This window comes from Engraulis encrasicolus, chromosome 18 (genome assembly GCF_034702125.1).
Source record: "Engraulis encrasicolus isolate BLACKSEA-1 chromosome 18, IST_EnEncr_1.0, whole genome shotgun sequence".
NCBI lineage: Eukaryota > Metazoa > Chordata > Actinopteri > Clupeiformes > Engraulidae > Engraulis > Engraulis encrasicolus.
The window spans coordinates 16816178-16830815 of NC_085874.1; the positions used below are offsets into that span (position 1 = coordinate 16816178).

Genomic DNA, 14638 nt, shown 5'->3' on the forward strand with positions numbered 1-14638 from the left:
ATTGATAATCCGTCAGGTGGTCACTGTTTCATCTGTGACCACCACGGCTGGATTAACGCAAAGGCTAGATAGGGCTGCAGCCTAGGGCCCCCACCTACCAGGGGGCCCCTAGTTTTCCAAAAGGGGGGAAAATCAACGTACTTGGAGAAATGTGACAAGCTGCGGTATTGATAACTTAGTCTGCCGTGTCAGGTAAAGTTTTATATCTTATTAATACTCCTCTTGATTTGAAATGATGAGTCTCAAACTTGCCACCTCGTCAGCACATCAGTTTGGATATGGGAGTCACAGCACACGCATGTGTGTGTGTGTGTGTGTGTGTGTGTGTGTGTGTGTGTGTGTGTGTGTGTGTGTGTGTGTGTGTGTGTGTGTGTGTGTGTGTGTGTGTGTGTGTGTGTGTGTTGTATCATACATGTAGGCTATGCATTCTTTTTGATGAGCTCAGACCTGAGTGTGCTCTTATATTATGTAAGACTGACTTTAATTTGGCTGCCCTCACATTACTTTGCATGTGTGCATGCATGTGATGTTTACAAAAAGTGTGTGTGTGTGTGTGTGTGTGTGTGTGTGTGTGTGTGTGTGTGTGTGTGTGTGTGTGTGTGTGTGTGAAGAGAGAGAGAGAGAGAGAGAGAGAGAGAGAGAGAGAGAGAGAGAGAGAGAGAGAGAGAGAGAGAGAGAGAGAGAGAGAGATATATGGACAAGCAACACATTTGCCACCATGTCTATTACCAAAGAATGTGAATATTTTAAGCATTTTGTTCAAAACAGAAATTCACAAAGGCATTTCAGAAATGGTTTATTACTAAGAGATTTGAGTATTTCCAAGTAATATACATACTGCAGCACACACGCATGGCTTGTGAGGTTCCAAGTCATGATGACAGTACATGTTACCCACACTGCCTAATACTTGCACGCACACAAATAGGCTGCAACTACTGTTCTTACATCAATGTCCATGCTAACAGTTTGCTTCGATATCATGCCTCCTATAACTGCCAGAGGTGGCATAGCAGAAATATAACTAAAAAGTATTAATAGGCTATTACTTTAAACTTGGCACAGTCCAGAATGTCCGTCCATTTTAACTGTCTTGGCTAATGTACTGGTAAAGCCAGCCATAACATTCACAATACTGTACTGCAGTGGTTCCCAACCTTTTTTTTCAGGGACCCATATTTTTACCATCGTAAGCTTTGGTGACCCAACCGAGCGAGCGCCCACACGAGAGAGAGTCACAAGATGTTTTCCTGTGAAAACTCATTTTAGTTATTTTATTCCTCAATTTGTCTTTGGTCAAATATAGAAAAAATGTTTGATGTAGCAAATGTTATATGTGTTGCTTCTATGCATATATTAGTTAAATGCTTTGTCATTTATTCAACATGGGCTATATATTTTTAGAATTAAACCCCTTAAAATCAAGAGGGCTCCGCGACCCCCTTTGGGTCTTTGGCGACCCATAAGTTGGGTCCCGACCCATAGGTTGGGAACCACTGCTGTACTGTACACCCCCCCCCCCCCCCCCCCCCCCCCCCCCCCCCCCCCCCCCCCTTTTGGACTTTGGAATATTTTCTCGACCTCCCACCCACCATAGTCTTAGTCTAGCAATGGATTTCTAGCAATATTAGCGGACAAACTATTAATGGAAAATCTAGCAATATTAATGGACAAGGCCATTTTTTCTCCATTAATATTGCTAGATTTTCCATTAATAGTTTGTCCGCTGATGTTGCTAGAAATCCACAGGACAGCAAATACATCAATTAGCCATACAAGTGAACAAGTAAGTCCCTTGTCCACGACCCTACTTCAGTACGTCCGCAACCCCCCATAGGGGTCCCGACCCCCTGTTTGGGAACCACTGTTGTACATTGAAGTGGGCTCAAGCATACAGGATGTGCTATCTATACTTGTACGTTCATTAAAAACATATTTCTTGGATTAGGAGTTTTTGGGTCTTAATCCAAGCCACTCAAAATTGTCATCCGTCGTATATGTGTTTGCCAATGTATCTGTATGCATGTGTTCAATACATATAGGAACTTAATGTACTTGTATGCATGTGTTCAAGATATGTAGGCACTTTTGTGTGTGTGTGTGTGTGTGTGTGTGTGTGTGTGTGTGTGTGTGTGTGTGTGTGTGTGTGTGTGTGTGTGTGTGTGTGTGTGTGTGTGTGTGTGTGTGTGTGTGTGTATGTATTAGGTGTTGCCTGTACATACTGTGCGTGTCAGTGTGTATGCAGTGATCGTGTGTGCTGCTTGATAAAGATGTCTCGTGGCTGATCCGTCAGTGTATGTGCTTGTGTGCTATAAAGAGTGATGATGTGTCACGCTCGCTTGCTCATTGTTTGATGGTGACCGTTTTGACCTCCGTGAAGAAGTGATAGGAGTCTTTCCCTCCCTCCCTGCCCACGCCGGAGTTCTTCATGCCCCCGAAGGGCAGGTTCAGATCCCTCACCAGCCAGCAGTTGGTCCAGACCAGCCCCGACTGCAGACGCCTGGCCACGCGGTGCACCCGGCCCACGTCGCGCGTCCAGACGGTGGCTGCCAGCCCGTAGCGCACCCCGTTGGCCCGCGCCACGGCCTCCTCCTCCAGGTCGAAGGGCGTGAGGCAGGTCACGGGCCCGAAGATCTCGTCCTGCATGACGCGGGACGAGTCCTGCACGCCGGAGATGACGGTGGCGGGCATGAAGTAGCCGGCGCGGTTTCGGGATGGGAGGTCCGGCAGCGGGTCCACGCCCTCCCCACAATGCACCGTGCCCCCTTCCTCGCGGGCCAGCTTCACAAAGCCTCTCACCTGAGGAGGATACACATTTATTATAAAGTATTAGTACTGATTCACAAAGCCTCTCACCTGAGGAGGATACATATTTATTATAAAGTATTAGTACTGATTCACAAAGCCTCTCACCTGAGGAGGATACACATTTATTATAAAGTATTAGTACTGATTCACAAAGCCTCTCACCTGAGGAGGATACATATTTATTACAAATGTTAGCCTGAGAGGATACATATTTATTACAAATGTTAGCCTGAGAGGATACACATTTATTACAAGCGTTAGCCTTCTGATTTACAAAGCCTCTCACCTGAGGAGGAGGAAGAGAAGGAGGAGACACGTTTATAACACATGTTTGCCTACTGATTTACAAAGTCTCTTACACACGCATGAATGCACGAACGCACGTGTACACACACACACACACACGCACGCACACACACACGCACACGCACACGCACACACACACACACACACACACACACACACACACACACACACACCTTCTCCAGGTGCTCTTTGCTGATCAGTGCCCCGTTGTTATTGGAAGCGTCTGATGGATCGCCCGTCTTCCACTTCCGAGCGGCCGCTACAAACTTCTCCAGGAATTCTGGGAAGATGCTCCTCTCCACAAAGATCCTGCTGGTACAGAGGCAGATCTCCCCCTGTCACAGAGACACGGAGCGTAAATTAACTTTTTTTCATCACTAGCCAAAATGGCAAGTAGATGGTAATCTAACAAGCCAAACACACACCCACTAATGGGCAAAGTGGCTAGTAAGTTGGTCTTTTCTACCAGCCAAACTGAATTTTCACCAGCATTTGACAGTTTTTTTTGGCTGGTGTTAATTTAGAGCCGTGACTGTAAGGCTGTACTGTGAAAAGAAACAGGTATAATTTGTAAAAAAAATAAAAACAGTTATGGCGTGAAATACAATAAATCTGCTGCATGACGCTATTTTATAAAATACCTCCATGCGGCAGACAGACAAATCACACAGACCAAACACAAATCAATTTTGCCCCCAACATGGGTGAATACCTCAACGCACAGTGCATACAGTATCACAAACACTACGTTGCAGTTGGGGAAACTTGACAAGCATTTACAACACAAGACTGCCACCTAGTGGTCATGACGGTTTCTATTGGGCATGCAAGTTCCTGGTCAAAGTGGGTGGCAGAAAATATCTGATTCTATACATGGGTTCTAAATTCTTGTTTTCTCCTGACTCAATCTCTGATTGTTGGAAACTGCTGTCGGTCATTTAGCTCACGTGGTTGGCTGCCAGTTTCTTGCCCCTCCTCACAACATCGTGTTTACAAACACGGTGAACCCATGTATAAGCAACATTAGACAGAACAGGAGCGTGTGTGTGTGTGTGTGCATGTGTGTGTGGTGAATCATATCAGCTGCCTCAATTACACCATCGTCCAGTGTGTGTGTGTGTGTTTATATATCCTGGTTCATATCTTGACCTTGTTTAACCCCTTACCGCAACACTAGGGCTCTCTGTAATGTCATAGGGTCATTTCACGTTAAATCAGACACTTTGGGACCCGACCAACACGGATTTCAATCGTACTAGCTGTGCCTGTTTAGTAACAACCCCAGAAATTTTTGTGAATCTGACACCAATATTAAGGGAGAAACAGACTAGCAAAGGTTTACATATGAGGGTAGGACACTGTGCATTCAGCCTTGATTATATCAGTCAGTGTAAGTCACAAAAGGATGTCTGAGGTATTTTTTGAAAGCTATTTTCTGGCTTTACAAATTACTCAAACAGCATGGAATACAACAACCTTCAGAATATGAATTAAGATTCATTGAAAAATTAAAAATTGAATATAAAAAAAAAACGTATATTGGCCCTGCCGTGGCCAACCGGTAGGGCACTCGTCTGTAATGCGGCCGACCTGGGTTCGACTCCCGGCCCAGGTCATTTGCCGACCTCTCCCCATTCGCTTCCTGTCCACCTCTCAAACTGTCCTGTCAAAAAAAGTAGTAAAAAAAGACCCCAAAAAAATCTTAAAAAAAAAAAAAAAAAACGTATATTTTAAAATGGCTGGTTTTTTGTCTAAACATAGCCTGTAAGGTCATAAACAACACCTGAAAATGGGGTGTTAGGTTCCTTGGTTCTTTGGTTCTACGTGCACGGTGGTGGCGATGCACTGTGCTGGAATGCGTGTGTGTGCATGATTATGTGTGTGTCTGTGTGTGTGTGTGCATGATTGTGTGTGTGTGTGTGTGTGTGTGTGTGTGTGAGCTCACAGACCTGGTTGGAGAAGCTGGAGCGCACGGTGGTGGCGATGCACTGCTCCATGTCCGCGTCGGCGAACACAAGGGCGGGGTTCTTGCCGCCCAGCTCCAGGGACAGCTTCTTGCAGTAGGGGGCGCTGCGCTCGGTGATGACGCGCGCCGTGGCCGTGCTGCCAGTGAAGGAGACCAGCGGCACGTCCGGGTGGCCCACCAGCGCGTCGCCCGCACGGGGACCCGTGCCAAACACCATGTTCACCACACCGGGAGGCACGCCTGGGCACACACACATATAGTATATACACACATACACATACACACACACACACACACACACACACACACACACACACACACACACACACACACACACACACACATATATAGTATATACACACATACACATACACACACATGTACACACACACACATATGCGTTACACACACACACACACACACACACACACACACACACACACACACAGTATATACACACATGCACACACACACACACACACACACACACACACACACACACACACACACACACACATGCGTTGCACACACACACACATATACACATGCAAACACACATGCACACGCGCACGCATCCACACACACACACACACACACACACACACACACACACACACACACACACACACACACACACACACACACACACACACACATTAAAGAAAAATCAATACATTAATAAAACGTCATTACTATAGTTAATGAAAATTACATTACATGTTATTACATGTTAATATATGTTGATGCGCGCAGCAGTGCACACACACACGGAAAAAGTATAAGGTATAAACAGTATAAACATACACCAATACACACACATACACGTACACACGCACGGACGCACACATACCAGCCTCATTCATGAGTTTGCACATCATCCAGGCGGTGACGGAGGTCATCTCACTGGGCTTGGCCACCACCGTGTTGCCAGTGGCCATGGCCGGGGCGATCTTCCAGGTCAGCAGGTACAAGGGCAGATTCCATGGACTGATCAGGCCGGCTGAAGAGAGAGAGAGAGAGAGAGAGAGAGAGAGAGAGAGAGAGAGAGAGAGGAGAGGGAGAGAGAGAGGGGGAGAGAGAGAGAGAGAGAGAGAGAGAGAGAGAGAGAGAGAAAGAGAGAGAGAGAGAGAGAGAGGTGAGCATTGGCATGCTTATGATGAGGTCAAGGGGGCATTGGCAGGCTTAGAATGAGGTCCACAGGGCTTTTACTGCCTTAGACAAAGCCTTTAACCTAGAAGTAACACAAAGCGCACAGGACTGGAGAGGGTGTCACTTATACGGAAGCATACACACATGCACATATTGTAAATACAGTTAGCCTGCATTACAGTGCATCCTCTACAGACAAATACTTACGCACGCAGACACACACATACGTGCAAATACACACGTGCACACACACACACACACGTGCACACACATGTACACGCACGCACACACACACACACGCACACACACACACAGCCTTACCCACGCCTACAGGGGAGCGGATGGTGTAGTTGAGGCAGCCCATGTGGTCCATCTGACTGCAGTCGGTGGTGTGGTGCTGCACAGACGAGGCGAAAAAGCGCAGGTTGTGCACCGAGCGCGGGATGTCTACCGTCCTGGCAAACGTCATAGTCTTACCTACACGCACAAACATAAAGACACACGAACACAGACAGAAACACAAGTATAGAACAACACACACACACACGTGTCAAACACACACACATACACACACACACACATACACACACACACACACACACACACACACACACACACACACACACACACACACATACACACACACACACAATAGTGGTGAGTTGGGCCAGGTGTCCCATCTAAGAAAGTTAAATCCCGTAGCCCCATACAGCACGCCGCACCATCTGAGGTACAATGGCATAGTTATTGAAGGGTTAATTACCACAGTACTACTCTACATCAGTGGTTCTCAACTGGAACAGTCTTGGGACCCACCATTTTCCACTCTCATTCGGTCATGACCCAATTTTTTTAGCGTTCAAGTCAATTCAGTGCAATTCTCAAAATGTAACCAAGACTCGAATGACTGGTTGCACGCTATCTATCTCGCATAAACATTCAGATTGTAGGCTATCTATGATAACAGATGACACGGAGTTCACTAGCCTATCAAAATGAAAGTTGTAAATTGTTGCATGAAAAGTTGATTTTTTTTTTTAGAATTACGTTTTTTTTTTTTACACCAAGGCTCTGCGACCCACCCATGACCCCTCCGCGACCCACTTTTGGGTCGCGACCCACCAGTTGAGAAACACTGCTCTACATGACATAGCGCAGGGCCTTTAGTAATGCACTACGCTTTGCGTCGTGCCCCACTCCACATACCTGTTATAAATCGAGCACAAACCCACAGCCTCTCGAGGCTTATTTCTTAAGTATAATGCCATGTTCTAACAGGTTAATGGTACTTTGTGGGGGCCACATTTTGGGTCCCATAAATCTTTTTTCCTTGGTAGTTTTGGTTTGGGCACAGTTAAAGTGGTGGTTCGCTGGGGTGAAGTAGAGAATGTTCTCATGACAATTTTGACATTTGGTGCTGAACGGAGCCTTTGGGTATTCAAGACCCCCACACAAACAGGGCTTAATGTCTAAAATAGCGAACCACCATTTTAAGCATTCTTTACCTATTGTTATGGTTAATATGAATGGAAATTGTTGGGAGGGCCCCACAAAGATGTCAAGGTGTGTGTGTGTACAGACAAAACTGTATGCAAACCTGTTGACTACTAAAAGTGACCACCTTTGGCAATTTCACCCCTCTGTCCAGTTGAACCAGCTTGATGGGTAATCACAATCCTGTGGCTTGACCTTTGACCTTTGTACCATTACAAAGGCCACAGGCCACAGGCGGACTGCCTCCTCACTCAGTGCAGCCCCCACGCCTCCAATTGGATTTTGTGCTAGCATTACAGTAAACATATTTTCTTCTCTCTTTAAAACTAACCATTTTGTCTTTATTGTTGTTCATCAAGGGTATCTTGTTAAAATGCCATGGTTTAATTAAAAAATGTGTATAAATGTTATTCATCATTTTGTAGCTTCTCTCTGATGGTGGCGATGACAAATGTTGGCTCTCTTTATCAAGAAAGTTTCCCATCCCTGGTCTAGAGTTTAGAACCAGCTCAACGGGTTCCTACCTGGATCCAGTCCAGTTTCCGTATGAGCCAGTCACACTTCCCAGACCTCTCAAATCTGGAGCAATAACTTCCAAGTCGGCCCTAACACAACCATATATCTTGCGCAGTACAGCAATATGTGCAAACCATGTTTGGAACTTAGCCTGGCAAAAGGAGAGAACAGGCAATTGAGTGTCTCATCAATTCTCTGCATGGTGTTGTTTGTTGTTGTACCCCTGTGATGTTGTTTTAGCCACCCCATCACCTCAGTAAAAAAAGGATGAGATGAAGCCAAAAACAAAGTACCATGGAAGAGAAATGAGATTTGCCCTTATTTAGACTGTTGGAGTCTGAGTTAGAACCAAACTGTGTTACCCAGGTGGTCTTTACATTGAGGTCAAAAGAATGGTTGGTCAAGACAGGTGACTGATTCCTGGTATAATGTAATACAAGTCTAATGCCAAATGTCCCGTTTTCCACAATCAAGACCCGTTTTCCCGGCCTTTCCAATGTCTTTGGTTGCCCGATGTCTTTTGGCATGCATTGAGATAAATGTGTTGACTTGGGTAAATTTACAATGTAACCGTTTTGGGGTCTGTGAAGGGTGTTGTTTGTATTGAGTTGGTATTCCTATACTCCATTTGCTGGAAAAAGTCCATGGGGACAATTAAGATATTCACAAACTAATTGTCCGCGCCATACAGGGTTTTTTTTTCATTAATGACCAGGGCACAAATCTGAATTTTGAAGATAAAGGTTCGGCCGGTGCACCTGAGGTGGACCAAAAGATACATGTACTGTACTCAGTGGCGTGCACAGCCATTTTGGAGGGCAGGTGCTGAAGTTGGGAGGGCATGTGGACCTTTCAGCTGCCTTTCTGGGCTACAGAGGCTATATTGGCCCATTACTGTCACAGGCTTTTGATCGTCAAGCACTTGTAGATTATCATGTCAACATGGACCACAGTACATTGTGACAAAACAAGACTCCCCCCCAAAAAGGAACTTTCAAAAGGGGCAGGTGTTTCAGCACCACCTCCTCCCTGTGACTGTACTTTGAGAAGGTGAAAAGCATTACACTACTCCGAAATGTGGAAGAAGATGGCACAGTTTAGTACGTACAAATGTTGAGGTTGTCTTCTCACTAATTTAGAGAGCTGTGGACAAAGGGAGAGGAACCAGCTCAGTGATGAGGAACTGACTTACTGCTGCAAAGCAATCTCTATGACACTTTTTGCAAGGACTTTCTTATTTCTTAAACAACAAGAAACTGCACCTTAAGGCGAAAGATATTTTTTGATAATTTCTTAGTATACAAGATAGGCACTTGTCCATAAAACTCTAGTTTTCAAATTCCTCCCAGTAAAGGGGCCGAACTACGTATGTATTATGGTTGCCAACAGTCAATGAAAAAAATACTCTTCATTGAGGTGGAGGGTGTGGGGGTTCTCCCCCAGAAAGTTCTGCATTTTTTAGATGTAATTTCCTGCATTTTGACGTCCCATGTCCCGTTTCAGCTCGATACGGAACCCGTCCTTCTATCTCTAAATTCCGAAAAACGTTTCTGTATTTCAAGGGGCTTGTGGGGGGCCAGACCCTTGCCGTCCAAGGGCCGCATCTGGCCCCAAGGCCGCCATTTGAATAGCCCTGCTCTAGTGTCTCCTACTTTATATCAACAAATGGTGTGCGGGGGTTGGCCGGTGCTCATCCATACCCTGGTCTTTGGACTCGGCCTGGGCGAACTCTTCCAGGCGGGCCTCCATGAGGTCGGCCAGCTTGTTCATGACCTGGGCCCTGTCAGCGGGGCTCCTGGAGGACCAGGCAGGGAAGGCCTCTTTAGCCGCCTGCACAGCTGCATCCACCTGCAGACCATGTGATGGGGAATCAGGACAGCACATGACAGCACAGTGTCTCAAATGGCGCACATAAGCACTTCAGGCACTACATTTCAGTGCGCTACGCACTGAAACCTAGTGCCCAAAGTGCACAAGAGCGTCATCTGAGACACAAAAAGTGTTTTTAACACTGTGGATTTAATGTAGAACGTCTGTGTAGAATTCTAATAACTCCGCGCACCCGTGCGTGTTTGCGCGCGCTCAGGGGGTGGGCACTTTGGACACAAGTAGGCTACTTAAAAAGAGAGAAGCTTAAATAAATTCTCAACCTTTCATTTTTTGTGCAGCCAAAATTTTCACATTATTTCATTACATTCCTCAAGCGCACCAAAGCACGTTGGTTCTTCACACTGAGCCCCCAAATTCATCACGTCATGATCAAATCCGTTACGCTGTCTGAATTAACAAGGCCTACACACAGTAGGCACATTCTCTATCGATGGTCTGTAATCTTTGATCTTCCCATTTCGGCAGAACAGCTGCAGGAGCAAGAGCGCGCCCGTGCCCGCGCGCACAGGTGACGTCCGGTGGGTTAATAATTAAAAAAAAAAGTTGCCCATCTAGAATAGGTGCAAAGGTTTGTTGGAGGAAATGTCATCCATTGACTTATGAAGTATCTCCACACGTGCTGGTGGGCTACTAAACGGTCATTAAGTTGCACTTGCAACAATTTAGAGCAGCCTACCCTTGCTCCAAAACAATACGCAACATATGCCCATGTTCACTCTGGTTGCGCGATTAGTGTTCATCACGGCGAATACATAATTAAACAAAAGCAAAACTATACACACTTACAGAAGTATGTTTATGTGGAAGGAAGGTATGGGCGACCAACTGTAATATTGCAATTAAAATGCTTACCTCTTCGCTCCCACTGTCCGGGACTTTACAGTAGACATTCCCCGTGGAAGGCTCGTAAGAGTCGATATGAGCGGAACACGGAAGAAATTTACCCCCTATGTAATTCTCCAAAACAAGCTGGACCCCTTTGTCACCCATGACGATTTGCAGTCTATCAAAGTTCTCTTTTACCCTAATGACTTCCTTCCGTACAACTTCTGAAGTAGACCGTGAGGATGGTTCCACGAACCGTAGGCGATTTCCTCTATTCTGTCGAGAAGGGACAGTAGCCTCTTCTCTCCAATCCTACTTTTACACAAATCCCACTCACCAATCGCAGGAGCAGGATGGGGTGGGCTTGTCTGTCTGTATGACCCAGATGCGCAAATTGTAAGCAGGGAGTTTAAGAAAACACGGTTTGGTCATTCATGCATTCACATTTATGCATACATGTTTATTATAGGCTACATATGTTAACAACCCTTTTCTTCTCTCATCCAAATAGGACTACTATTTTCTGCAAAGTGGCAAACACCACCAAAATCCCTAAAGTTTAAATAAATCAACAAATAGATGTATCATTCATATTTTGTGTACTTGTACACAATGGAAAAGTGTGAAAAGTCAAAATGACATAGCGATCAGACATGACACACCAGAATAAAATCATTATTCATGTCCACTTGGCATCCTTTGTCAGCAGATGGTAAGCTGTTCAGACACAGAGCACCTGTGTCATACTGCACAACAAGTTACAGAGTAGCTTCACAAAATAATACGCAAACAAATATTTTCAATTGCTCACTTTTATTATTCCACATGAAGGCTACTGTCGGCTGACTGTGTGTTGTGTTGTATGTAAACATCCACTTTTTTAGTACATGAGCAGATCCGAGAGTGGTAGATGTACTTGTATTATTAGTGAATGATATATGTCAGCCTTCGCGGCTTACACCAAATGCACACATCACGCATGCCACCTTTGTCTCTTTTGCAGAAACACTTTTTAGATTTTTTTTTCTTTTTTTTGCTTTGCTTTGCAGAATTGAGTCCTTCAGAGCACCTCTGGCAAGGTGTCAATTCTTCAAGACCAAAAAAACAATATATTTGGGTGAGGGACTGCTTACAAGCACATAAGCTTTTGAGAGGGAGTGTTCTTTTTTCTCTCCTTTTTTCCCTCTTTCTTTTGAGGAGCCCAGGAAATGCAATCAAACATGAACCTGAAAATCCTAGCCTTGAAAATGTTGACTCCAGAAAAAAAAATTGTCATTAGGAATGACCAAAACAGGCAGACAGAGTGCATGTACGTATATGTTTTAAGTGTTTTTCTTTAAGTCTGACCAGATGTCTTGTGTCCCCTCTGGCTTTCAGCCAACACAGGATCAGGGCTGATGAGACTGACACCACAATAGCAATCATTTTAATCATAAATAATAATTTATCTTGGTTTGTGTCTGCCATTGTCCTGGTCGTTGGTAACCATAGGGAATCTGGATTTGGACAGCTGAGGGTGCTAGGAATCCGAATCGGGTCTGAAATCTCAAACAACCCAGTAAGTTATATCAGTTACACTTTACTTGACACGTCACACGCATGACATAACAGTGTCATAATATTGTCAAAACAGTGTCATGACACAGTCATGAATGAGTCATAAACATTATGTCAATGTCAAACGTTTCATGGTCAGGAAAAGTTGACATTGTTAGGGCGGTCTTTACCATAACCAAATATCACTAAATGACAAGTCATAACATGTTGATGACATAGACATAATAATTATGACACGTCCATGACTGCGTTACGACACTGTAATGACACGGTTATGTCGTACCTATGATGCCGGCGTCAAGTTAAGTGTTACCGTTATTTCTCTGCACTGCTACCTGTGATCACTGGTCAGTGTGCAAGCCTATTCTACTGAAGAATCCCTTTTCTATTTCATTCCTCTAAAACATTAACAACTTTCCTGAGTCACCAGGGTCAAAATGTTTCCCCCCCCCACTCAAAGACAAATAAGAACAAAATAAAAAGAAGAAGAAAAAAAGATTACCTGAAAAACAGGTAACGCAATAATACATTTTCAGTCGTTCATAAAACTGAATTTTAAAATAAAGGGAGAAAATAAAAATAAAAGCAGTTCTTTGACAAAGCCAGGGGGATATTGTAGGGTGAATTCAAGTAAATTGGGCCACTTTTTTGCATATAAAGTTAATGGAAAAAAGTGGCCCAATTTACCTGAATTCACCCTATTTTGAGAATATGGTGAATTATCAAGAGATGGGTGCCATCTTTTGTGCCACAGCGACACACCAAGAGTATGTCTGATGAATGTGCCACAATACCAAAACAGTACGTCTGCTCATGTTGAACAACAATGACACTGATGACGATGTCAGTCAAGCTCTATTGTCTTTCCTTTCTCTGATATTGAGTGTGTGTGTGTGTCCGTGTGTGTGTCCGTGTGTGTGTCCGTGTGGGTGGGTGTTAACAGACTCTAGCTGGAAGACGTAGCATGGCAACTGTCCAGACTCCTCAGGATGTGCAGTCCAACAGTTGTCAAAAACAGCTAGCAGGACTTGACATTCACCATTCACTTGCTATTACTCCCAGTGTCCATTACATGCCATTCAGTCAGTGTTAATTAGCCACTGTATGTGAGCAGCGTTATGCTTCAACTCAGACAGATCTGGAAAACACCTGCAGTGATGACATGCTAATGGCAAATGCACACCCTCCCTTGTTTGAGAAGAAAATAAAATTAAAAAATTAAAAAATAACTATAGTAATTAGTTTGTGCAGCTTATCGGTTATCGGTCAATAACCAATGCTCTTCTCCATGGTCAAGCTGGAAAGCCAGAACCTGCCTGCCTGCCTGTGTGTGTGTGTGTGTGTGTGTGTGTGTGTGTGTGTGTGTGTGTGTGTGTGTGTGTGTGTGTGTGTGTGTGTGTGTGTGTGTGTGTGTGTACATACTTCAGAGATGTGAATGGTGACTGTGTTCTAGGGTGTACGGTGTGTGTGTGTGTATGTGTGCGTGTGTGCATGTGTGTGTGTGTGTGTGTGTGCGTGTGTGTGTGTGCGCTAGCCCAAAACTGAAGGGGGGTGAGAGGAAATTGCACTTGTTCGTTCGTTCGTTCTTCAGCTCTCGTGGTCCAGGCCGTCTGTCCTTCCAGTCCTCCGGCTGGTGCTCACTCTTTGATCTGCGCAACAGACACACATGCAAGCGAACACATGAATAGACACAGGTGCACACACACACAGACAGTCAGGTAAGACTTCTCACACTACTGCAGCCATACTGATTTATAGGCCTGTAAAAAGTACACGGGGCAGACAGCAGACTGGACTGCTTTGAACGGCCCCTTAGAAAGAGAGAAAAAACACTTCAGAGAGTGTGCACTGCACATTATAGTTTCCATTTTCTTCCAATACAGACGCATAGTTTTTAAAGGTTTCACATTTCCGACATGTTTTGGTAAACACTTTTTCACTGATTTATACTCAAAATGGCAGCCAAAAAAAAGTTCCAGACGCAGACAAACACGTTAACATATAATAAGGAAAATAAACGTATGTAAAACACAGTGGCAGCTAAAACGTTTGTAGAGTAATTCTAAAAGCAATATCATTCCTCTGTGTATATACAGTATTAATTGTTGTCCAAAAAGTCTCCAATGA

At 44.6% G+C, this 14638-nt stretch overlaps 2 protein-coding genes across 2 annotated transcripts in view; both read right to left on the reverse strand.

Annotated features, from left to right (window-relative positions):
• Positions 1-2028: 2028 nt before the first annotated feature.
• aldh8a1 (aldehyde dehydrogenase 8 family, member A1) lies at positions 2029-11647 on the reverse strand. The gene is made up of 7 exons (XM_063223122.1): positions 10982-11647; positions 9940-10087; positions 6551-6706; positions 5931-6080; positions 5064-5320; positions 3288-3449; positions 2029-2799 (listed from the first exon to the last, which is right to left on the reverse strand). Exons 1-7 carry the CDS (start codon positions 11117-11119, stop codon positions 2344-2346), a joined length of 1467 nt encoding a protein of 488 aa, XP_063079192.1. The 5' UTR covers positions 11120-11647; the 3' UTR covers positions 2029-2343.
• A 103-nt stretch (positions 11648-11750) lies between these two features.
• hbs1l (HBS1-like translational GTPase) overlaps positions 11751-14638 on the reverse strand; it is a 70711-nt gene continuing 67823 nt past the window's right edge. Inside the window, exon 18 of the mRNA XM_063223119.1 lies at positions 11751-14160. Coding sequence (XP_063079189.1) covers positions 14149-14160 — 12 coding nt within the window. The 3' untranslated portion in view covers positions 11751-14148. The remainder of the gene's footprint in view (positions 14161-14638) is intronic.